The 26,095-nt window shown below is 43.9% G+C and overlaps 2 protein-coding genes across 2 annotated transcripts in view; both read right to left on the bottom strand.

The window, feature by feature from the left end:
• The window catches only part of IPO9 (importin 9), a 39,687-nt gene extending 22,629 nt beyond the window's left edge, over nt 1-17,058 (bottom strand). The window contains exons 1-7 of the mRNA XM_067310463.1: nt 16,893-17,058; nt 6,947-7,008; nt 6,265-6,351; nt 5,082-5,283; nt 4,537-4,625; nt 4,184-4,270; nt 2,508-2,627 (exon numbers count right to left, since the gene is read on the bottom strand). Coding sequence (XP_067166564.1) covers nt 2,508-2,627; nt 4,184-4,270; nt 4,537-4,625; nt 5,082-5,283; nt 6,265-6,351; nt 6,947-7,008; nt 16,893-17,058 — 813 coding nt within the window. The remainder of the gene's footprint in view (nt 1-2,507; nt 2,628-4,183; nt 4,271-4,536; nt 4,626-5,081; nt 5,284-6,264; nt 6,352-6,946; nt 7,009-16,892) is intronic.
• Nucleotides 17,059-24,818: 7,760 nt separating this feature from the next.
• The window catches only part of KDM5B (lysine demethylase 5B), a 61,014-nt gene continuing 59,737 nt past the window's right edge, over nt 24,819-26,095 (bottom strand). The window contains exon 27 of the mRNA XM_067310470.1: nt 24,819-25,661. Within this exon, the coding sequence (XP_067166571.1) occupies nt 25,524-25,661 (138 nt within the window). The 3' untranslated portion in view covers nt 24,819-25,523. The remainder of the gene's footprint in view (nt 25,662-26,095) is intronic.

Here is a 26,095-nt window from a genome sequence, read left to right as displayed (position 1 = left end):
CTGTAGATCAGTCAAGGTGGGCTGACCTCTGGGAACGCATGGGGCCATCAGCCCTCCAAGCCTCCCATCTCTTACAAGGTTTAAAGGCACTGACTTTGCTTGTGATAACTTTTTCTAGACTTGCGACTACACTTGGAAAGATTCTGGAATAAGCTGATAATCAGTGGTGCACCATGACATGATCCAACCTAACTACTTTCTTCAACAGGATAACTGTCCTAGTGGATCACGCAGATGCGTACGCTTCAGTATTACTCAGTAAGGCTTTCAACACAGTCCTGTGTAATATTCTTGCACGGAAAGTAAGACAACTGATTTTAGATCAGGGCTGCTTCTGATTTCCACTGAGAAATCTATCTACCTTGGAAGACGATCCTCTGAAGAGACAGAAGGGAAGGGGAAAAAAGAAAAAAAAAAGCTTCTTGTCATTTGCTGCCCCCAGCACTCCATTAAGAAAAAAAGAGAGTAAATTTCCAACCAGATGTGAACCCAAATCTATCAAAGAAATCTTAGTGACACCCTCCCCCATTGCATCAGCATTGCAAGGGGTCCTGCAACGATCTCAGCTGTGGAGCTGGCTTAAATAATCCCCCGAGGCCTCTCACTTCTGTTACAATGACTATGAAATACACCTTCCTGGAAGGGAAAGCAATTTACAGGTCTCTCACCTGAATCTATTTTTTCTTTAGAAAACTGATATCATTAGCTGAGTAATTCTAAGCGATGAAATCATGACTTGCCTCTAGCCAACAGCCAGAATGCTCATCTCCCCCCAAAAGCCTGCTGCAAACCACTTGTCACCAGAAGGTGTCCTAAATTTACTCTTTAAATCCGTATTGATTTTCTGTTGCTTTTAATATCACACAGCATACAAACAGTGCATTCAGACCAACATCTTTTCTTGCATTGTGCCTCTATTTAGCAGTGGCCAAAAGCAGGTGCCCACAATTAAGGAATAGAGCAAGAACAAGATGACTGTTCCTCAAATATTTCCCGAGCCTCTGACATCTTTCGAAAGACTATCGCTATACATCTGTGCAGACCCAAAGCATAAATAACTATCCTTATTGAAATTGGAGCTATCTAAATAACGAAAAGGCTCCAGCTTGCTGTAGAACATGTGGATGTAACATTTACAGAAGAGCTGGTCTACAGTTAGAGAGAAACCAGTGCTTTCACTTTAGGCTGAACATTAATTCTCTACTTCCTAAGTGCCCAAACACAGCTATCTTGAACCAGAGATTCAGTCATTCTTGAGCTGGAGCCTATTCAAATAGAGATTACCCTGCAGAGTATCCCCGAATCCCTTTATGTTAGCTTTCCAGTTTACTACTATCTGTCCCAGGTACCCCAGTGCCAGCAGACAGGACAACACCATAAAATGTGCCGTTCATCTCATGCAGAGGGGAAACACGGAGAAAACACTGCAAGGCAGTCTCTCTCAACAAAACCTCCCAAGGTCCTGTCCCAAACTCTTCCGTTCCACTCCACGCAGTGGGAAATATGCTCCTACTGCTTCCGGCTGACACCTGCAATCCCCTCTTGAGAAAAGGCAATAGGAGGGGAAGCGATAGGATGCCGTAAGGAGGGTACTGTCCTCTAACAGGGCTACGGAGGCAAGTTCCACAACACAGTAGCTGCCAGCTTATATAGCATGATAGCATCCTTCTGCACCTCCCAGCATGTATGTGCATGGTGATGCCTCCTAGTCACTGTGAAAAGCTTCTGATGCTCGTCTTCAATAATACTTCGTTATGGTTCTCCTCAGCAAACGTGGCTGAATGGGCCTCAGCTGCCCATCTTCATAAACCCCTACACTACGACTCAAATCTTACAGATCTTTCATTTACTTGCACATGTGCTGGGGTAAGGATTTCATTTGGCAACTCATGTTTTTGAGCTCTACTCATTTCCTTTCCTATGCTGCAGACAACCCACACCAGAATTCCAGTATTTTCCCAGCTGTTGAAGAGAGCACCTTACCTACGCTGGCACTCTCAGCCACAGTCATTTGGCTACATGAACTGATGCAGGAGTAACGCTCTGCAATCCAATCTTCTTTCCTTTGTAAGGAAAGTGGGAGAACACAAAGACCTTTGATCTCTAATTTGCAGAGATAATTAAGTAATAACGAGCAAGCAAGTTCTGGAAAAGCACCTAGACAAAAGAAGCTTTTAAAATTTCACTGCAGCAGAATTCTGCATCATCTTTAAAAAAGAGAGATATTTAACTACTGAGTACTGAGTTCAGACAAGCTATATCTAAAATACCTTAGATCAGCAAATGACAAAGACATCCCTATGGATCTCACCATAGATATCTTCAGTACAGAATGATTTATCTCAATGCTGTATGGCACTGGTAGCCAACAAACTTTGCAACTCACAACACAACCAGTACCAGCAGAGGTGACATGCACTCAGGTTTCTCTGTTTTCCAGCACAGCTGTTCCAACTGACAGCATATTGATATTTAATCATTTCTTTATTGAAACAGTCTTGACTTACCTTTAAGACCTCCATCTTAAACCCACTGTCTGATGTAGGCCCGTCAGGCATTTGTAGGGCCTGAACAAAGGCCTCTGTGAACTGCTGCACCACAGGAAAAATCAGGACTTTGGCCGCACCCTGGTTAAAATCAATGCAAGCACAGGTGAATTCTAGTTACAGCAACGGACAAACTCACATCTGACAAATAAAGCACTAGAAGCAAAGGAAATTGCACTTTTCTGCTACAAAACAAAACACGAGAACTGCAGAATGTTGCAATGTCACACGAAATACTAGTTTTGGATATCACCCTACATAGAGATCCAGACAATCTGGTCAGGAGAGCCTCAGGTGTAACTCACTTCCAACCAAAGAAGGTACTTCCATTTGGTTAGATGACTCTTGCCCAGCACTCTGCTGACCAGACAAACAAGCAGTTAAAGCTGAACTCTGAGGATGGTATTCGCCTCCCTCTAAGCCACCCTCCCCAAAACCAAACAAGCTCTTTGCGAGCTGAGTATCACCAGCCAGCCTGAGAATTACTGTGATGATTCTTCCTAAGAATTTTTATTTATTTATTTAAGTATTTTTCCAGATGTTAAAGCACTTCATAAGCAGTGCTGGACACAGCAATTAATATTGGACAAAAATATCTTTACTGAGAATATTCGTCATAACTCCATACATAAGACAGCTAAGTTATATGCTTAATCCACCTATGAAATATCACCTTAATGCTTTATACAAAGATTATTTACTGAAATTTGAATTAGGAAAAGCCAGAAACTGTTTTGTATACAGTATAAAAGACACTTCCATCTGGCCTCCAGAATAAGACAGCAGGGAGCTTACTACATGCTAGCTTTTGGAAACTGGTAAGATTTTCATGATATTATTGCGTGACTGACTTGGTCAGTGCAGTAGAGATACCATGTAACTAGCAGAACTTCCTAAAAGACTGCACTGAATTAATGTGCAAATGGGAAGAAAACAGCAGATATAGCCACTCAGCACAGACTTAAGAGAGCTGTCCATTCCCACCGCCCACTCCCCAAAGTTAAAAAGAATTATTCAGCGTCTGGGGAGTGTTGAGAAATCTACTTGTCAGAGGCCATATAAAAAACCTTGACCTCTTCAGAGCTAGACAGGACACCCATATGCATTTCAGGCTGCTTAATTGCTTAGTGTTTTTTCTTAATTGCCTGTTCTTCTGTATTTTTTTCCCATTGCCTGTTCAAGAACAACATTGCTGACATGTGTGCTAAAGCAATCGATTAAATACCAGGAGGTTGTAACCAATGCCCAGTCCAAGGGCCAGAAAGCTGCCCATCACAACCCAGACTGCCAAGGTCTAGCAACTATTTAGGACATAGCTTCTGGTTGCCAGCTGAAGTGTATGACATGGATTCCCAAACAAAGGGATGATACACTGTCTCTTCCCCACATTGACACCCCCTGATCTGAGATGTTACAAGAACATCTGTTGATTTGTCTTCAGTTTAAACTCAGTTGTTGAGACCAAGTCACAGGATCAAGACATGCATGTAAAGTCAGTCCTTTTACATGTATTTAATTATACTATTTATCAGAGAGTTATGGTTTATGGAGTACAAAATTCTCCAACATGTTTCATTTTCATAGCACTCCATTCAGTTTGAATTCAATGCATGTTGTAGGGTAAGTTAAACTCTTGCCTTTTCCAATTCTTCCATGTTACAGATCATATGGGCACAGGTGGTAAATATCTCCACTGCACGCGACCTTGTGCGTATACCGTACACCTAGAAAAAAGTTTATAAATACATCAGGAACACAAGATACTTTTATTTCTATTTATTTTTACTTTATTTTGATTCCCTTTTGTTTTATTTTTTGGCTTTAACATTTATGTGGGATCACTAGCTGTCATCAATCATCACATCATCAAAAAAATTCTTTGAGTCTAACTCTTACTACAGTACAGCTGAATCTTTAACCCAGTGTTTCTCTCACCAAGAAAGATTCTCCCTAATTCCATCTAGTACTAACCTAATAATGAAGACCATACCTCTGCCATTGTAAAAATTTTGTACATCTCAGGAAGAATAACAGGAGCAACAAGCGGCATCTGTGTGTCTGTCACTTCCCGAGTAAACTCTAGAAAATGGGAAAATATGGGAAGTTATTAAAAAGAAAAGAAATCCATGGGTAATAGCAACACAATCAATCTGATCTTTTGATAACCCTAAGCACACTGAAAACATGTTGTTTCATACTTGACTAGACCATTGCAGTATGGCCTACCCATGGCAACCCTTGAAGGCCAGCAGAAAAATATGCAGAATTGCAACTAGCCAGAAAATAAGATGTTACAATGGAAGTTCCTTCTGAACTATAACCTATAGCATATAACTTGACATCAGCGCTTCTTCCTCAGCTTTCATGACATCTACCAAGCAATGGAATTTAGCAGCGACCAAAAGGCAGGAAACCCAACCCGAAGAAGCGACTCCCAATTTCTTCATTTTGCAGTGAAAAATGACAACTCCAGAGTAACAAAAAACCTAAAGGGTTTCCTACATCAGCCTTGCCAAAGCTCTCACATACACATACCTGTAAGCACTCGCATGGCTCCATGCACTGCGTTCACATCCCCACTAACCAGCATCTCCATCAAGAGATTGAAAAGCTCAGGCCAGGCTTCAGGCCAGTCCCAATGGGCTATTGCTGAAACTGCGTAGGCAACGCTCGAGCGCACTTTGCTAATGGATTCTCTCAGCCCATTGGGTAGAAGCTCCCTAATGGCAACTTTTGCCTGTAGAGAATAACATTATTTATCAAAAAAGATCCTCAACGACATGAGAATTTACCATCAAGAATTGGTTTTATACATACAACTGTATCCTGATACGAATTCAACATTAGTTTTACAAAAAGAACATCCACGAGACCTCAAGAACTTGTACATTTGAACACCCCTTAATTTACTACGGAAAACTGCATGGTTGTTGTAACATATCACTCTTTTCATACAAAACATTCAGCCAAGCATAGAGTAAAATAGCCTCTTCAAGGTCACAGCTGCAATTAGATAGGATGTAAATATCTACATGGAAGACATCCAGACTTAGCTGAGATAAATCCCAATTCTAGTGTCAGGGGCTACGTTTGCTTACTTTGGAAGATTTTAGTAAACAAGAACTAGTCACCCAACCCTGAAGAGATAAGAGGAAAAAAAACCCTCAGCACTTCTGGGGCTTAATTCGCAAGATCTATTTTAGGCAATTAAAAGATGGTCTGGTCAACAGTCAAAGCGGTAGAGCTGGAATCTTTGGCCATTATTTCTGTTAAGAAATACTTCTATTGAACAGATCAAATTTTTGGTGGCTATTTTTAATGAAACCCAACAGACCTTTAACTTGAAATTTGTCATGGCAAAATAGCCTTCAAGTCCCAAGCTGAAAAACACAAGGTTTAACAAAAAGGACTGCCAGAATTAGTATTTTTAAAACCTGCAAAGCAGCTTTCCTTGTTCTCATAACAGCAGAAACATTATGGCTGAACTCTTCTCACAGAAATCAGCCCAAGCTTCAAGTCTAGTGTTGTTTTAAGCAACTGAAAACAGATTATTATAATGGAAAGCGTCAAGAAACCTTAACTGAAGCTATTACTCTCCCATAATACACGAGAGCTATTGATGAAGAAGATACTGACACTTTTTAAACCAACCACAAAATTAATATTCTTTGGATAAAATGTCTCAAAGCGGACAAAACAACACGAAACCAAGTCTTACCCTTTCTGTGGTCTCCGGAGGTCTAAACTTTTCCGACTGAGAACACCAGTGAGTTTCCACATATTGTTTCAAAATGACGGATGCTAGCTGTATTGGAAGAGAGGTCATGAATCAATAACAAATCTTGCAACCGCAGCAAGCGTCACCCCTGACCTGTTTGCTCGGTCTCCTACCCCGTCATGCTGCATTTAGAGGGGTGACAGGGCTTGCCAAAAATGCAAAAGTCTTTGCAAAATGGACAAAAAGCTACTGCAGGAGAAAGATGAACTGACAGCCATTTGTTGAGCAACGATGGCCCACCCAGCACTGACACAAAAAGGCAACTTTATTCTCCTAAATCTCTAAAAGGGCACATGCTAAAGGCCACGATTTGCATGTAACTAAAGAAATATAGAGCTTAAATCTTCCTTTGCAAAAGGAAAAAGACTTCCAGAAAAAAAGCTGTTGCAAAGACAAGCCACATCTCCACTTGCTGATGCCCACCATCCATCTAATAAAGCTCCTATGTGTCCGTTCCCAGTACGGCACTGTCCCAAGTGCCAATCACAGAGCAAAATAAAGGAAAAGGGAGAAGCAATAACGGGAAACAACCTCCAACATCTCAGCTGCAAGCATGAGAGAATATTGTACAAACCAATGAAATTATCAAGTAACTTCTTTCTACAGCTTCAGCAAAACTCACCTGACGGATGGCCAGAGCTCCCTGGGGATCTACAGTCAGTTCTGCTAAATGAACACCAAATTCTGCAAAGAAAAAAAAAAGAAAAGAAAAAATGCTGGTATCACAACTCTTATTCCCACGCAGCAAAGATAGTCAAGATTTTGGAGAAAGACGTAATACCAACTGAATGAGTCATACGTGGGAAGGAGAAGACAATTCCAAAGCAGAGCTTCTCAAATGAATCATGAGCATTAATTCTCGCCCAGGTTCTTTGCACAAACTCCATTTTTTTTTTTTTTTCAACACCCTATTTCTTTCTCTCGTGGCAAAAGTTTTGCAGCTCATTTTAATAACAAGCAAATAATTTAAAAACAGTAATAAAAAAAAAACTTATATACAGCCTACCATCACTAGTCAAGTCCCTACACAAAGGACCCATGGAAAAGATGCAGGATGGAGTAATCGGGTGGGTTCTCAGACAGCAGTCTCTTCTCAGACAACCTCCATTCACCCACAGAGAGTCATTTGGTACCAACGCTTAAGCTGTCCTAAAACATACCCAAAGACAGCTCAGGACACACCAAGGACTCTCCCATGCAAACACTGCACTAGCATCTAACATGCCAGCACCAGAAACAGCCTGCCCGGTCACAGACACCAGGATTCACGGGTGTGAGAAGTTCTGCAATAAGAAATTTCATCCAGAAAAAGCATGAGCTCCTTTTAATTACAGAGCAAGTTCTGTAGCAAAGGTAAAAATAAAACGCTCTTGCCAATTCTGATGGCTGAGCACAGGAAATAAAAAAAAACAATGAGAAGAGCAGCTGTTCTGGTATGGTAAATCCATATGCCTCAACAAATTTGCTTACTCTTGCAACATTAAGTTCCGGGTAGCTGATGTCCTTCCTAAACGTTTCATTTACCGGGCTAGTCCACTTAAGAAATGCATTTGTGAGGTTTTAATTCTAGGATTGCAGAGCAGAAGGTATGCCCTAAATTCATCTAGCCCAACCTCACTCCCAGAGATAGGATTAAACGCGCCTAAACAATCCCTGGCAAAAATGCATTGAAAACTGTTCTCAAAAAGAGTTTCTGAAACTTTCCCTAGCAACATAGTTGAATGTTTCGCAAATGTGGTTATCTAAGTTTTTCCTAATGTCCACCTTAAAAAAAGAAAAGCTTTACTGAAAAAAATAAGCTGACTTTTTTTTTTCCTTTTCCTGTCCCAGTAGACAAGAAATATAATAAAGTACAACCTCATTTGTAATAGACTTCTCTGGGGTGGGAGACAATTGCCTCTTACTTTCCCATGTTTACACTGAACAAACCCAGTTCCTTCAACCTTTCTTCATAGAATCAGGCTTTAAAAGAAAAACAAAAAACAAAAACACAACTTTTATCCAAGCTGCAAAAACAGCAAGCCTCATTCCAAGATGTGCTTAACACAATACTCCTCTTATCTGTAGCAACAGTTCTTCTTCTAGGTGTCTGCAAGTTTCCGGGCTTGAATGCCGCACTGAATTTTAGCTGCATTTTTAAAAGGTATAAATGAACCACGGAGCCCAAAGAAATGCAACAGCTGCACATTGTTGCACTTCACGACGACTCCAACTCTTTTTTGCAATCTTTAAATCCGTGGTTTTCAAGTCTGCATGCATGCATTTTTTTTCCTTCTTGTGCAGCACTCTGTACCTGAATCACAGAACTCTGTTTTACCGATTTTAGGCCATCTCTCCGGTTTTCCGAGATCTTCTTCATTTTCAATTCTGCTCTCCAGACAGACTGCAGTGCCTCCCCGCTGCCATCACCGGTAACCTACAAGTGTCCTCACTACCACTGACCAAAAGCTCTGCCTTTAAAAGCCCTTCAGGTTTGACAGCAAGCTACTGATAACAGCTCTGAGCGCAGGTTTTCAGCCAGCTGTGCGTCTTACAAAACTGTCTATTCTCGGCTGACAGAAGAGAACATTGGGGGGAATTCATATAAAAAAAAAATCCTGCTGAAATCATACCCTACCCAGTGCTTATTTCGTTAAGCAACAGGCCACCTCTCCTGTCAAACAAAATTAGATGGATCTATCCAGAACAGATCATATCAAACCCTATTAGCTCTTTAGCATCCTACTATGTTTTAGACGCTGGCAAACTGTTTAATGATCCAAGAATCCTTCTAGGGATTGAAGTTAGACTGACCAGCATATGATTTGCTGGCTCCTCTTCTCCTCTTTTTTTCAAGTTATTAGTTTTTTTATTGTTTTTCTTCTTTTTGTTGGCTCAGAGCTTTCTATCTGTATTGTGGATAAATGCAATTCAAATGCGTCTCTTCAAAAGCGCTTCTTTCGCCTACATTTTTTGTAGCCGATACATCAGAAACATCAAGCCTTCCTCCCAAAATAAAGTTTGTAAAAACAAAAGATCAGCAATGTTGAATGAAGGGCCTGATACATGGGTCATTGAGCAAATATATTTCATCCTTGCTCCGCTTCTCCTCTCCATTAACAAGACATTAGTGAAATTCTGCTCCCAAACGCTCTTCCTTCACAACCGAGCTTCATCTACCACATAACCAGAAGACATAACCTACTAGCTCTCCACCCGCAACTCTTCTGAGAAATGAAGGCAGACCAGACCAAAAAAAATATTATTAAATAAGCCAGGAGGAATAAATGAGCAGGACTTTCTAGTGTAATCAGTGATCTTCACAGCCTGGCTTGCTAAAGTCAGCCACCACCAATTAAGTTCAGCTTAATATGACCATACACGAACGGTTCAGGAGCAGCTCCAGGTTGCTCCAGGTTCCTCTCAGTTGTCTCAACTGGGGGCAAGGATAAGCACTGGCTGAAAAACAGGCCATGGTAGTTGTCACAGCCAACCCAGGTCAATCCACCGCTGCATGACGGCCAGCGCTCCAAATTAAAACAACGTTAAGTTTGCCGAGACCAGATTCGAGAACTTTGGAAGCGTCAGAAATTAGGCTCCCTTTACCCAATGTCTGCCCATCCCTTGCGCCTCACAGTCTTTAATAACACAGTCACATATGGTATTTTCTGCAGGACCATGGTTTATTGGCATCATCGCAGGGTAATTCAGGTTGAAAGGAGGCCATCTTGTCCAATCTCCTGCTCGAAGCAGGGTCAGCTACCAGGTCAGAGCAAGGCAGATGACGGAGGGCATTTGCAGACAGGAAAGGAAAACAGTTTGGAGTTATAAGGAAGAAATATTGAGTAAGTACCTAATGTTTAGCCATAATTTTTACTCGCTACATGAATTCAACCTTAACAGTTTCTTTGAAGAACTCCATTAGCATCCAGCATGACCCTGGACTGCTCCAAAAGCATTCACTTATTTTCAGAACACCTTTGAAAACTACAGCTACATCTTCCTTGTTTCTCAGGGAAGACGGAAAGGTTAAGGTCAAGCTTTTCAAACACCTGTGCTGGTTTTAGGTATCTCACTTGAAAACACATCACAACTTTTCCACGATGCTCAACATGGTTATAGCATTTCACAGGAAAAGCAATGACATTTGCTGCTGTGAATAACCAGTCTTTCTGAAAAATCACGCACCATGTGTCCCAAGGAGAGCGTTTCTTGTTCTGATTTCCCACTAGGACTCCTGGTTAAAAGTTCAGCTGAAGTTATCCATTCACAGGATTTCCATCCACCTCTGCCCATCATCCACTCCACTGTAATTCAAGTTACAACCAAGAGACCATCCATAAGACTACATAGCATGGGCACATTTGTAAGTTGTCCGGAATTCCTGCTTCTACACAATACTAGGTTATATCAAACACAGCCAAGCTGAAGATAGCCATATAAATACATTTTCTGCCTTCAAAAAGGGGAAACAGAAATACATAACCCAGGCAGGCAAAAGAAAGGCAAGTATCCAGTCTGCAGCCATTCGCATATCACCAGCACACTTTCCCAGCACAAGAGCCAACAGCTCAGAGACTCAATACTGTCACTGTAAAACTCAAATTTGTTACGTAAAAAGAAAAAAAACAGCATGCCCTTCCCAATTATAGTGCTATAACATCAGCCTCATCTGCAAGTATTTTTCAAATGTATAAGAAGTTGACATTAAAATTCCATATCGGCATAGTTCAGAGGAGCGTGTTATAGACACTGTTCCTCTTAACAGGTTAAAAGTACGATCCCTCCTTTTGGACACGCACAGTTTAGCAGAGTGGACACTACACATGAAGAACGCTTAGAGACAAAACCATCTCCGATATAGTAAGAGTTGGAGGAAGAGACCTTTATTTTCAGATGTTACAGAATTGTCTTCAAGTCCCATTACGTCAGCCGTTGTATATACACGTATGCCATAAGAGGTGGTGCATGAAGAGCTTAAGTTAAACGGACAAAACGGATAAAGAGGGAATGGAAACACTGTCCCCACTTAACCAGTAGGAAGCCAAGTCAAGCCAATTAGAGGCACATACAGTTGTACCATTCAAAAACCTGGAGCTGTCATTTCCCCTGCCTTCACCCTGAATAAGCTGAGATGTTGCTTTTATTCATCCTCCAAAGGGCATCAGCTGAACTTTAATCTTTCCAGGGACCAGCATTAACTTGTCTTCTACCCCCAAGCTGGTTTTGTCAGGTAGGGCTTCTTCCCCTACTTTCTAACTTACGGCTTGTATCAAGGCTCAGCAGATGCAAGACGCAGAAGGAATGAAGAGATTCAGTCACTGGAGACATGTTTTGAAGGAGCTAAAGAGTGACGTATCAGGAAGAAATTGCCACCACGTCCTACTTCTGACTTAGTGTCCTTCCTTCCTTCCTCAAAAACAGCTGTACTGAATCAGATAAAAGACTCCTCCAGGACAGTTCATCCTTCTTCAGAGGCTCACGCCTGCCTGTGCCTTTCTACTCACCTCCTTGTACAAGCACCGGCACTTGTCAGACCATGTAGCAAGCTGCTTCAGAGACCTGGATTTTATCCCTACAAAAAAACTGAGTAGTCCTGACCAAGTTAAACCCTGCATCAGGGGACACCCGGTGCGTGCAATCCATAGGAAGATTCCCCCTCTGCATGAGAGCCAATTGCTATATTGGCTTAACTGTATCACACAACCGAACTCGCAGGTAGCTTAAGAAAAGAGGCTAGGGCAGAACAATATTCCCCCCAATACATTCCCCTAGCAATCTTCGAATTAGGAACCTCCCGAAACAAATGCTGTATCCATACCAGTATGTTTAATGGTTCTTGATGACTTTTTCCTCCAAGAACGTCAAACTACGTTTAAACCATTTCTACCTCTAATGTTCAAAGCATCCAATGAGTTCCACAGTTTGTACAGTTAAAAAAGTGCTTCCTTTTACTTGTTTTACATTCATTTTTATCTGATGCTGCCTTAGCTCTTGCTTTATGAGAAGTCACAAATAACTGCTCCTCACTCACCTTCTCTATGTCACGATTTGAGAGACTCCATCTCTGCTAGCTCTTTCCCAGGCCGCAAAGTGAATTTATTTGGTCCATCTTGGCACAGCAGCTGTTCCACCCTTCCGCACATCTCTGTGCTGCATTTTTACTACTCTGCTTTATCCCTTCTGAAAGCAGCAAGGCAGTAATGCATGCTGCGCTCAGACCACAGAAGCACGAGGAATTTATGTTGTGCTTTGTTCTCTGTTCCCTTCTTACCAGTCCATTTGCTTTGCAGAGCAGCAAATGGACATTTTCAGGAAATTCCCCACACTAACTATGCCATCTCTTCTCCAAGTGGTAATAGATATTGTAGCCCATTACTTTTCAGGTATCATTTGGGCTGTCTTCTCCTCCTCCCCAAGCATTAATTTGCATTTATCGACATTGACTTGCATTTACCATTTGCATGCGCCATCGCTCACTCCCGCGAAATCAATCTGCAGTTCTTTGCCACCAGTTTTCACTTCCACCACACTGAACAGCAAAGTACCATCAGCAACTCTGTCACACTACTATTCACTCTTTTCCACATCGCTGATGGACGTGTGGAACAGCACAGGCCCTAGTACAGCTTCATGTGGGACCTTAACTATCTCCCTCCAGTGTGAATATCACCAGTCACTTTTGCAAAGTCTTGTATGCAAGCTTTTAATTGGTTATTAATTCAAGACCTGTCCACAGCTGCTTAGTTTCTTCCAAAAGTTTTGCAAAGGGAATTTTCTAAAAGCCTTCTGACAATCCCAGTACTCCTTCAAACAGCTCTTCTATCAAACATACATTGACTCTGCCACAATAATCACACGTATCCAGGTCTACTCACTCCATTTCTTGGCATAGTTTTAAGCATTGCCAGCAGTGCAAAAGCCATACCCACTGACCTATGACAACCCCAACATCCATCCCTCTATTCCTTACTTCAGAGCCTTCAGAGCTGACCTCACATTTACCCACACACATTTATCTGGTGCCTAAATCACATTAGTGGCAAGTTTTATAGCACAATTCATAGCACAGTAATTTAATATTTGAGTCCCTTTAAAACTCTTGGGGATGCATCATGTGGTGCTTGCTGTTCAGAGTAAGAATCTGACCAAGTGAAACCTCTTCTACCGATGCTTCAACTTGATACGGATTCTCTGATGCGTCTCCTTTAAAGAGGTCTTCCAACATGGTAACCTAAGTAAATAGCAACACCAGGAATTTAGCTTTTCTGTGGTCCTTGAACATACCTTTTACACTTCAAACACCTAGTGGCTATGTAAAGTCTCCAAAATACTTCCTGCTTCTGCTATATTTGAAAGCATTGTCAGGTTTTATGCCTTTAACAAGTCTTTCCTCAATTTTTTTGGCCTACCTTCATTTATTTTTCATCAAAAGTGCCAATACTTATGCTCTATGGCCCTCGTGTTTACCTTCAACAGCTTCTTTCTATTTAATCATATTAGATTTTTGGCTTCTCTAAAGTATTTTTGACAGATGCAATCTACATTTCTTCACCCCAATAGTAAGGTGTTGTCAAACATTTTATTCCTTAGCTTCTAAGCTTCCTTTTTGGCAACTTTCTCCATATCTAACTACAGAAAGGAGAATATAGCATATTCTTTCCATGCTCCTTGACTAAGGCAAGGGAGAAGGAATAACAGAAGCACAGAATAACTCAGGTTGGAAGGGACCTTAGGAGATCTCTTGTCCAACCTCCTCCTCAAAGCAGGGTCAGAAGGATCAGACCAAGTTGCTCAGAGCTTTTTCCAGTCAGGACTTGAATATCTCCAAGGATGGAAACTGCAGAACTCTGGACAATCTGCTCCAAAGCATGACCGTCCTCACAGTGCAAAAAATTGCTCCTTCTATCCAGTCTGAATCCCTCTTGTTTCGATTTGTGCCCATTTTACCTCATCCTTCCTCCCTGCCCTTGATGTCCTGACAACCTCCTCATAGTTTTTAGGAGTTACTGTCAGGTCCCCTCCTGCCCCAAAGCTTTCTCTTCTCTATCTGATCATCTTGGTGGCCCTTCGCTGAACTCAGTCCACTTTATGGATGTCTTTCTTGTAAAGGGGGGTGCAAAGCTGGACGCAGTATTTCAGATGTGGTTAACGAGTGCTGATAGGGAGGGCTAATCACTACTTTTGATCCCATTCACAGACCAGGATGCAGGTGGCCTTCTTTGCTGGCTAACGTTCAGCTGATCACTAGAGTCCCCAGGGCCTTTTCTGCAGAGCTGCTCCCCAGCCAGTCAGTCCCCAGCCTGCATCCTTGCAATGGGTTTGCCCTTCCCGGGTGCAGGACTTTGCATTTGTCCTTGCCGAATTTCATGAGGTTCCTGTCAGTCCATTCCTCCAGCCTTTCTAGGACCCTCTGGATGGCAGTCCTGCCCTTAAGCACATCAACTGGTCCCTTCCCAATTTGGTGTCATCTGCAAACTTCAGGAGAGTGTATTTCATTGCCTTCTCCAAGTCACTGGTAAAGACATTAACAGGACAGGTCCCAGGAGAGACCCCTGTGGTACCAGGATTATGACTGCAGAGAACTGTTGTGTAATTTTAGGATATTTGTAAAAGAGAAGGCACAGATAACTCCATTCCTCTTCCCCTGAATATTTCATCAAAGAAGGACGTATCAAATGTTATCCACAAACTGTAATTTTGTTGCATTTCTAGGCTCTCAAAGGGACCTTAGCAACATCTATCATCGAGAGACTGCAAAAACATATTCTCTTCTAGAAGTTCAACTGCTATTCAAAACATTAGAGAAACTGGGGTTGATTTCTTGTGCTAATATTCAGACTATTTAAAAAAAAAGTTGCCACTGAAGAGCATGCAGTAGCTATGCAAGGCAAGAGCCCTGTGGGGCAATGAACCTCACAGCACTTCCAGACTCACAGTATTGCAATGCCATCTAATCACCGATTAAAACCTCCAGTAGCTACGACGGCAACACACAGATTTCCTAGTCATGCTACACAGAAGGCTTAATCTGAGAGAGTTACGGACATAATATGTTAAGGGTTTGCATAACAGGAAACATTTGACCAGTTCACCATCCTGTCATCACCCCCAGTTTCATTCTCAGGGTAACGTGATCATGGCACTACTCTTGACCTATTTGCACCCTAACATCTTCCTTTCTCTCTACCGTAAATTCCCTTTGATAGCATTTCTGAACTAAAGCTGTGGAGCAGAAGAACTTGAAAATACTTCATAAAACACTTTTCCTACTTTCAGGCAAAATTTCCAGAAGGGCCCACACAGAGAGGAGACATCAACACACAACTCAGGACCAGGGGCTGTGACGTCTCACTCTCCAGTGCCTAGTTCCTGTAACCAAAGGCTACCTGCAAATTTCCCAGTGGCTTCTACAAATTCCACTCTTCTGGGATGGGTCCTAAAATTGGAGCCTATCTGAAATAAAATGTAGCCATCAATAACATTTTAAGTGTAGGTTCCCCCAAGAGAAATAGTTAGTGCATGCACTAGCTTAGCGCAACCATTAAAATGTCAAATGAGCATGGGAAAAATTAAAGACACTCTTTGAACCGGAGGCACTTGCTCTGTTAAGCACTGGCTTTTGAAAGCCACAAGCCAGTCGCCATCCAGTTCCAGTGTCACCTATGTCCTTACCGCTCCACAATTAAAAAACACCCAGAAGCTCTGACGTAGGAGCTTCAGATAAGACAAGGGAATGGCTAAATCTGACCATACCCAACCTAAAACAAGCCACTTACAGGTGAAGACCTGCAGGATGCGGCCACGCACGTGGGCACACAAACTTCTAGAAGCAGAGAGGATCGCTGCGAGAGCGGGACAGAGCTGCTAGACAAAAGATGCGGTGGGAAGACTTTCCATGACTGCTGTGCGAACAGCCCTGGAGATTTTGGCTCAGGTGGAAAGAGGTGCCCAACGCAACAGGTCTGCTGCATCACCATCCAATCTCCCCCTAGTAATAGCGACTTTAGACTGCTCCTTGCTTGCTCACCTCCCTTCCCACCCAGCTTGTAAGCAACACATCACCCAAATGCTGTCTCCAAACCGAACTAGAGCGGTACCTAAACACCCTGGAGGAACTGGGCTGCGTTTCTCTATGCTGCGCCCAGCAGTTGCCCCATCAGGATGAAGCCCGTAGGCAAAAAATTACACACACGCTAAGCTGCAGGTGAATTTTGGAGCTGATGCATAACTTGTTTAAAGGAAACCGGGCGCAAAATGCAGAATCCGTACGGAAACAGCTCGCGGGGCGTTTCTGCTTTCCCCGCCGGCACGAAAGTTGACGCTGGAAGTTTTGAGCGCGGCGCAGGCGCCCGCTCGGCACCGCGGCGCCCGGCTCCAGCGAAGCGACGCCCGGGGCGCTCGGCCGCGGCGGGGAGGGGAGGGGACGGCGGCGCCGCTGCGGGGAGGCGACGGCCAGGCGGCCCCTGCCCCGGGGCGCCGGGCCGAGCCCCGCGCTGCCGCCCGCCGCGGGCCCTGAGGAGGCGCCGCCGCCCGCCCGCCCGCCCGCCCGCCCGCGCCCGGCCCGGCCCGGCCCGGCCCGCACTCACCCTCCGTCACCTCCAGCACCTTCACCTGCTCCTCGGCGGCGGCGCGCACCGCCTGCACCGGGCACAGGATCCCGGTGAGCGTCTCCACCAGCGCCTCCTTCAGGCCCTGCGCCACCGGCCCCGGCCCGCCGCCGCCCGCGCCGCCCGCCGCCGCCGCGCCCGCCATGGCGCCCCCGCCCCCCGCCGCCACCGGCCGCGCGCGGGCTACGGGCCGCCGCGCGCGCCAAACGCACGCACGCACGCACGCACGCACGCCCCGCCCCCGAGAGGGCCGCGCGGGAGGGCGGCGGGAGAGGCGCCCCCGCAGCTCGCAGCGCCGCCGCCCGCCCGGCGGGGAACTGCGGCGGCCGCGCGGCGCCCAAATGGCGGCGGCCCCGCCCCGCCCCGCCCGGCCGCCGGCAGCGCCGTTTCTCGTCGGCTCCGCGGCGGCCGCTGGCCCAGTTGGGGCCTCTGGAGCTGGGCGGGAGAAACGGGGCCAAAAAGTCCCGCGTCGGAGTCGCGGCCGAAGCTCCCGCGGTGGCTGGTGACGGAGCCACGGAGAGGCCGCTCGTCCCCGCGCGATGCCGCCTGCCCGGCGCGCGGCCCGCAGGCCTCGCCGGCGCTGGGCCGAACGAGGGCCCTGAGAGGTGGTTTAGCTCAAGCGCAACGAGGGGAAAGTTTGCGACGAGAAGCCGGGGCCATCCGCTACCGGGCCGTGACTCTAATTTGCCTTTTAAACGCTGTAAAATTCACGCTCGCAGCCGCTTTCGCGAAGGCGCCGCCAGCGCTGCCAGAGCGCCCGGCTGGCAGCGGGGATTTTTCTAAACTGAATGACTATTTGGTTTTTCTTCCTCTTCCGAAAAACCACGGTGAGACTGTGACAGTGATCCATATATAAAAATAGCCCAATACCCTGGGTGAGTCCAGTAAGTGCTACAGAGTCATGCTAACCCTGCATTTGGTCTGGCTGTAACATGCACTTGTAACTCCTTCCCCATAGGTCTCATGACTTAGACTCCCTCCAGCATGAGGGAATTTCTCTTTTGAGAGAAAATCTTATTCTGGTCACTCCGTGAGGGTTTTCTTGGCCTGTGACGCTTTCTGCTGTAAAGCTACATGAGGGTTATCGAATGGTCACCTGGTAATAAATGTGCAACCATTAAGAGTATTTGGTTATTAGTCTTTTCCTGGTGCTATTTAATAAATAAGCATGCCTTGCCATTTGTGCCCAAGTCCTTGCTCCCCTAGAGACATACTTTTGCCATCCACCTGTCACTCTTTTTGTGTATTTTGTTATATTCCAAGTCAGCTTTGCCAGCCTCTTCTGAAGTCCATTCCTCTGGGATGATGTGTCCAGTCAAATTCTTTCCCAGCAATACGTTTTGAAACGTTCTTGTCAAGAAAGCTGCAAGCAAATGCTGATGTAAATCATGCATATAAATTCTGGACTTCTAGAAGAAGTTGTTCTCTACAAGTAGAAACAACAGCTAAAAATACTAGAGAAACACGAGCCTGGGTGTCCTGTCCCTGTGTGCGAGCAGTGGTGGTTGGGACCTGCTCTTGCTTACACTGGCTGGGACTTTAACTGCAACCGTGTCGGTCCCAGGTAGTCGCTCAGTCTCCCTTTCCAGGCAGTGGAGTGCAGTAGCTCTTCCAGAAGGTGACTCTTCACATCCGAAACAGGCACTCAGTGGAGATCGCTTGAATCGCTCTCCAGAAGCTCCTCTCTGCTTAGACTAGACACTTTCCAGACAGCTGCAGTGAGGTAAAATGAATCCACGATGCCCCAGTGAAAAATGTCCCAGCGCCATGAAATTAGCTTTTACTCTCTAAAAGAGTTAGGAAAGCTGGGCTGACAGACCCCATCTTTCGAACAAATGCATTCGTGAGCAGAGAAGAGGCCCCATCTCTTTTTAATTATAGGCATTGCCATGGTGTACCTGTATACCCATTGCTTCCCTGATCGTCCCAGTTCCTTGCTAGGGCTAGAGAGAAAGTTATCTGCAAGGAGGCGAGGGATTACTTTTCTTTCTCGTGCTTCTACTGGAGGACCAAATATATTTTTATGCAGGGTGTAATTTTCACAAGCCCAGGGTAATGTAGTCATCTTGGCCCCGTCCTAATATTTTGGTTTGGTGGAATCCGTAAGTAAATTCCTACTGCACCAAAATCAGTGATACAGTTCTAGGACTATTTGATCAGACTTTTCCTCTGGTACCCTTGTGCTTGCTGGCTAACACCGTAACAAGTAACCATCCATGTGTCTCTATAAAGTATCTGTGATCATTTTTGTCCCTTTTTACCCATCAGAACTGTGTTTCCTCTATATTTCTATGATTTTGCAGAAAGTGAGGATGCAGTTTAGGGATAGGAGGGGTATCCCCAGAGCAGAGTTTATCTAGCCTGTGATCCTTCTTTTTGTCCAAGGCACTGTACAACTGCTCTGAATGCTCCAACTTGTCCTTCCGTTTGTACAAATTACATTTGTTTGAATCTTCCAGGCTTTTTCAGGTTTGAATTCCCGCCTGTTTTGTACGTTGCATGGTCTCTTCACACACACTATCTGCACAGACACTTTCCTCCAAAGCTAGCAAATTTAGAGCTTGCATTTTAAGTGCCATAAATTTTGCTGCAAAGCCGAAAGTGTTCTTACACTTTTCTTTAGACATGCTTTAGGGAAGTTAACTTCATTCTCTGCAAAAAATTACGGTCTTAGCGTTGAAAAGATATTTTACAATGAACTCCTTGTCTCTCCCTGTGTTTCAGCCCGTGGTTAGCACAGGGCAAGCCTCTGAGCTCCCCTGTGGACCTGCACTAAAGAAGACCCCTATGGAAAGATGCACAGCTGATATGGGACTGGTGTAACAAGCAAAAAAATCCTCTAAAAGAAATAAGGGCCAACACAAGGGACAGGAATATATTAGCCTGCATGAGGAGGACAGGAGAGGGTGCTCCAGCCTCTCCAGGACGCCAAGGAAATATATGCTTGGCCAGTCCCCAGTGCTTCAAGCAGCAGCAAGAACATGAAACCCCAAGTGCCCAGCAGATACTGAAGCAGCCCAAACGTGCTACAAATATTCTCTGATGCTGGTTTATCCTTTAGAAACCCTGTGTGATGGAGATCTCATCAAGCTAAGTGCATATTCTGTAGACAGGGAGCTACCATTTTTACTACGGTTTATAAAATAGATATTCGGAAGTTCTTAGATGTCCCGTTCTCACAGATTTCAGGAGCTGAGCCCACACACTTTTAAAAATCTGGCCTCGTATTGCAATTCAAAGCTCAGGTACCTTTAAAAACATTACTGCAAGTAGGAGGTTTGACAAACATTTCAGAACTTGGAAAATTTGAGGTACATCAGGTACTTTCATAAGCAGATGAAGCTGCACTTTTGTTTTTTTGTTATTTAGGGTATGTCAATGTTTCTTTCCAACTATATTTAAGCAAACATTCCTCGCCCCACTCTGAATTTTGGAACCAGCAGCCTATCTCATATTCCTTTGTTTTCTTCATAAAACATCTGCTTGTTCTACCCAAGTTCTTTTTACTGGAACCCACTGATGCCATGTTCAATTTTTGTCTGTCTCACATAGAAGCTCTATGTTGAACTCAGGTATTATTAACCTAGTGTGACTGCTTTATCTCCTGTTCCACATCTACTTTTTCTTTTTTAATTCTCTTATTGTGGGACTGTCGCCTCCAAAGACTGACATATTTACATCCTAGAGGAGAACTCTCTAAACCTGGCTTTTTCACTTCTCCTGAACATAGGATAAAGCTATTTTTCAGGGCTGTACCTCAACCCTTCTGTTGGAAAATGGTATTTATTTCTAGATCATAGGAATGAAGAGACATCTCGAGCTTCTTCATTTTGCTTCCAGGTAGCTGCTGCCTCCCTGTGTATTCTGGAGACGTTCCCTACCTGAAACGTGTGACAAGTGTGTTCGTGTCCTACATACGCACCTCTCCTGCCGGCAGAAACAGCAACTGCAACATTTGTTATTGCTCTTGTTCTTCGCTGATCTTTTCTCTGCCTTGCCAGGAAACTGGCCTACAGCTGAAGTCCCTCACTGTAAGTCCCTTTTCCCCGAAGTACGCTAATAGTTAAACAATGCTCCACGCATCATGCAGTCAGCTGTAATACAACACAGCTTTTGTGCTATTCTGTAAAATTAACTGCATTTATTCCATTGTTAATACGAACATATATGCATCTAGTCAGTATTAGACCTGCTCATCCCCGTCCTTGGGATGGAGTTACAAATCACTGCTGAAATCCCACGATGCACAAAGAAAGTATTTTTCCTTAGTGACGTTTCATATGCAAACCCATGACTCCACAGCTGTAAAGGGAACATTCCCCTCCCTGAAACAATTCCATTCCTATCCCCTAATTTCAACTGGAATATGAAATATTGGGGACTAATGTATTGTTTATAAGAAAATATGTCCTTTTCTGCATCTGGAACTCATTTTAACCGCTAAATATTTGTACCTTTCCTGTCTTCCCCACCTCAAAGAAGCAGTTGCAGCATAGACTATCACCCAGGAGATGCTGGGAAAGGGAAGGACTGGATTATTTTGTTGTTTATTTTTAAGACAGGATTTTACACCAAGGAATTTACACCAAATCCTTGGCATGCTTTTTTTCCCCAACATGCTTTGTTGCACAGATTTTCATCTTTGCTGGTGACCGATAGGGCTAACCACCGATCACACCAGTAGCTAAATTCCAGCAACAATTTCTGCCCGTGGAAGATAAATAATGTGTACGCATTATCTGCGTGGAGAAACCAGATGGTGCATTAGATGGTAGAGGGAAGGGTTTGAAGGAAACCAGCACTACTTCTGACACCTTCATTTAGGAAGCACTGACATACGAGAGCTGCCCTAAAATCTCTTTTGTCACCTTCAGAAGCAGCATTCTGCAGATCCATGCGTATACCCAGCCACCGCCATGAATCTGAGTATGCAGTGACCAGTTTGGTTACCATTGATTCCAAGCTTCCTTCAAAACCATCTGTCTTCTGAAGATAGCAAAGCCAGCTCTAATACTTTAGCCTTTGGTTTCATAGCTGTTAGTTACTGTGAATTCAAGGCCTCTCTGAAGTGTGTTGTAGTCATGAAGCCTTTTAATTCCATATTTGCTTCAGAAATAGAGCGCTAGGGCCAAAGATTTGCCCCACAGATGGTTCTTCTCTCAAGAGGCTGACAGGGGAGTCAGTGCTAGAAAGTCCAATTCAAACAATTTAGGAACCTTGCAACCAGGTCCTGGAACTGGGCACCGATGCCTTCAGCGCTACGGCTTTCATTTTAAACGCGTGGAGCCAGATGCTCGCCTCTCCTTGAGATCGAGTATCTTACTGGTGTTATATTTGAAAGGCCTTGTGACCAAAACTGTGTGGTACGACAGGGCATGTGTTAGTCTGTTCTGGTGCTCTTCCTGTGGCATGAAAAAAGGCACATGGAGCAGATTAAAGATGGCACGACAGATACGACCCCACCTTCTGAAGAATAGAACAGGAGGCCTTTAAATAAAATCAGATTTTTCTGCCTCAGAGTCACAAACAGGTCAGCTGATTGGATTTTTGTCCCATCTGTTTTATGATTAAACTACTCTACAAGCCATAACTTAGGCTATGGTGAACCACTATTCTTATTAAAGTATTAGGACCTGAGGGAGCCAAGGAGATTCGAAGTAGAGCAGCGTGGGGAGGACATCCTTTTTTTCCCCCCTCCTTTTTTTTTTTTTTTGGTTTATCCGCAGGAATTTTAGAACAGGCAAGAAGAGGGGTGACAGGGACAGGCCCTGCTGCTGCGAGCGCTCTGCCCTGACTGGCATCTCCCCTGATGAGGGATGTGCAAAGGACACTCAAAAGAGCAGCCCACCTTGAAGCAAATAACAAATCTCTTGCTCATTTAGTTCAGAGTCATAAATTGACTTAATCAAGTGCTAAGTATCCACGCGGGAAAGTGGCCCTGTGGCACAGGAGTGCTACTACTTCCACAGGAACTTCCAGCCACCAGGTCTTAAAGTCTGAATTCTAACAGGAAATAAGATGCCAATCTTTAAGAATATATCCTATATATTGGCACAGGTTACCCAGGGACTAAGTCTTCCATTTCCTGAAAATTTTAAAGAAAAGATGTAGTAACTTTAAAAATGTTACATTGCAATTCTACCACACTTATTAATCTTGATGAAGAATTATGGAATCGGGATCACAAAGGTTTCCTCTGCCTCAAAAGCCCAAGAAACTCACAACTTTCACTTGGTCCTGTGGCGAATCATAATCCTAAAATTAATTGCATTGTATTTGCTCTAGCACTTTTTGGTAAACAGCCATTTCTTCAATGGAAATAAAAATAAAAGGAATACTGTGAGAGAACACTTTAAATCTTCAGCTACATCAGAACACCATGCAAGCTCTTTTTCAAGTTTGCTCATTTGCCCCCTCTGAAAAGAAGATATTACCGATTCTTTTCCATGTCTTGGACTGTTACCTTACTGCTGCACAAAGACTTCATCCAACCAAGATCACATAGCATCCTTTTGGTAATCACAGTAAATAATACAGAAAAGTCATATTATGAAAGCATATGCACATTTAAGTAATTTAATGCTGTAACTGTGGTCGTGTTGCCTTTCCCCACCACCATCCATTGTAGACAAATCATCTATGCTAGGCTGAAGATGCTCTCTATGGTTAGTTAATAATCAACAAGAGACTAAAAAGCCTATTAAGTGCTCAAAAACCCTGTAAAATCTAATTCTTAGACAGTTCTTATTCCACACGGAGTTCCACCACTTGTCACTATCAGCCATATATTGTATGAAGGCTTTGCAGTATGCCCAGAAAGTCAATTGATCTGCATGCTTCTGGCCCATGGAAAAGATCCAGAACTGGCAGAGAAAAAATTTACTAGCAACTTTCTCTTGATCAGGAGCTGAGGCAACACCAGTACTGCCACATTTCTGGTGATGACAGGATATCATAAAGAGAAAGCCCTCTCAGTTACAAAGATCTCCCATCTTCTAGGGCTTTAGACATTGTGTCTTTGGCAGACAATGGAAGCCACATCACCGGCACCAGTCCACTTTCAAAGAAGTGATTATATTCCATGTATTTACGGCGTAGCCCATGTTGAAAGAAAGAAATAACCTCTCCTCCTCAAAGGTCTAGTCCCTCTCTGACAAAGGACCGCTGCTGCTCATTTCCTATGCTCCCGACTCCCCTGCTGACACGCTGCATTTGTCCATTTCTTATGCCTGTTCTCCTCCTCTGGGCATCTGGACATGGACCACTTGGGTATTTTATTCCCTTCCCCTCAGGGCATTCTCACCTTACTGCCATCAGCTGCACCTCCCCTTCTTCCCCCCTTGGTTATGGTCCCTAAACGCAGTCTTTGATAGACTCACAACCTGTCTAGAGGTTTCCTCATTCCTCAGGCTCTTAGCTGAACGCAAGCAAAAGCAGCTGGAAGGAAGCTGCATGTGGCCAGGCAGTGCTCCACGGACCTCCAGCAAGTGATCTGCTGAACAAGCTGGCAATGTGCGCTGGAGGGAAAGTCCTTCCTTTAGAAGTCAGCTGGACAAGGCTGGCAAAAGAAGCTGCCCCACACTTTCTCCTTCCTAGGTGAATTCTCCAAATCACAGATCTTAGTTTTGACCCGTTATTCACCCAACCTGTAAATAATTTCAATTTTGGAAAAGCTTTGAAAAAGACTTTAAAAAGTACTTTTGGTGTGAGTAAGATTTTGCTCGGCTTTCTCCTCCCAAATCTGAATTTATGAGTAAGGTAAGAAAATATCATGGCTTTGGAATTTAGGGATTTTTTTTTTTTTTTAAAGAGGGATTTCTCTTGAGTAAGAGAATCCATCAATGGTATTAAGATCAATCAAGAGGGAAATGAAACTGCATTTCAAGCTCTCTAAAAACACCAACATTTAATTTTATAACATAACCAGGGGTTTATTCCACAATATAAACTGCAACATTTGATACAAGCTACCCAAAAAAGGAGAAAGCCAAAATACAGCTGTGGCAATTACTTTACAGAGCTTTTTCTGTCTTCTACATCACCGGGCCATCAGTGACACTAGGATCTAACATTTGCTTTCTGTACATCAACCAATGCTAAAAGCAACACGCTGTTCAGAATTGTCATTCCAGTCACTGAAACCAGACATAGAAGTTATTGCTCAGATAAATAAATCTAGTCTACGAAAAAACAAAGTGGAAAAAAACTAAAGTCTCCAAAGAGTTAACAGAGTAAACAGGGATTTCCTCAAAAGAGGATTTATTGGAAAATTCATGGTGCAGGTTTTTTTGCACCTAAACCAAGCTGAATTAAATATGCCGGTAAATCCCAGAGAGGTAATTTAATGCTGTACAATAAAAGGTGCATGTTTCAAATGCCTTCCAAATTGGTGGAAACCCCTGCTAAACAGTCAGCATTTCAAACCTCAACAACCACAAACAGATCAAGGGAAAATACAAAAGTGTCAAAAATTATTTTGAGTTCTGGAAAACGATCCCATGAGGATAGAAGTAGCACCATTTGCAGTCTGGCTCTTAAACCAGCCCCTGTGGTTTTGCGGAGAAACTGATAACCTTCTTTACTCAAGTCCTGAACGTTTTACGGGGAGTTTTATTTCCGATATTGAGAGTCCTTCCCAGTGCAGCTGATGCAGATGTAGTCTTCCTTCTCCGCCATTTCCGGAGAGATGCCCACACACACCTGATGGAACCACTGGTTGCAGCTGCCATCACACTGGACCCAATCCACCTAATTAAGAACAGACACACTGGTGTTCAGAGAGGGGCCAAACAAATAAATGCAGCTTTTATTAGTTATTTTGGGGCTTTTAATCTATTTAAATGAGTAAGTCACGTCCCATTCTACAACTGACTAATGCTGGATATTCACCTTATGCTCACCATCCTCTGGACTCCTGCTACCCAGCTCCTCTAAAGTTGAGAGGAGGGCACACTTCCCTCATTCCTCCTGTTGCTTCCCCACCTATAGCAAGGCTATGGATGGCAACTTCTCTATGATCATCCCAGTTGTCTGGGGATGTCCTTCTTTTTCATTGTTCAGTACGGAAGGACCTGTGCAAAGCTCCAAGATACTGTGCCTGTCCATACAAAGGTTAGGATCCATAAAGTCTAACTACACCCATGTTTCAAGAGCACAGATGAATATGCTGTCTGCTCACCCCC

The sequence above is a fragment of the Apteryx mantelli genome, chromosome 25, assembly GCF_036417845.1.
Source record: "Apteryx mantelli isolate bAptMan1 chromosome 25, bAptMan1.hap1, whole genome shotgun sequence".
In the NCBI taxonomy this organism is placed as follows: domain Eukaryota; kingdom Metazoa; phylum Chordata; class Aves; order Apterygiformes; family Apterygidae; genus Apteryx; species Apteryx mantelli.
Note: the sequence above shows the minus strand (reverse complement) of the source record. Positions and strands in the feature narration are given on the sequence as shown.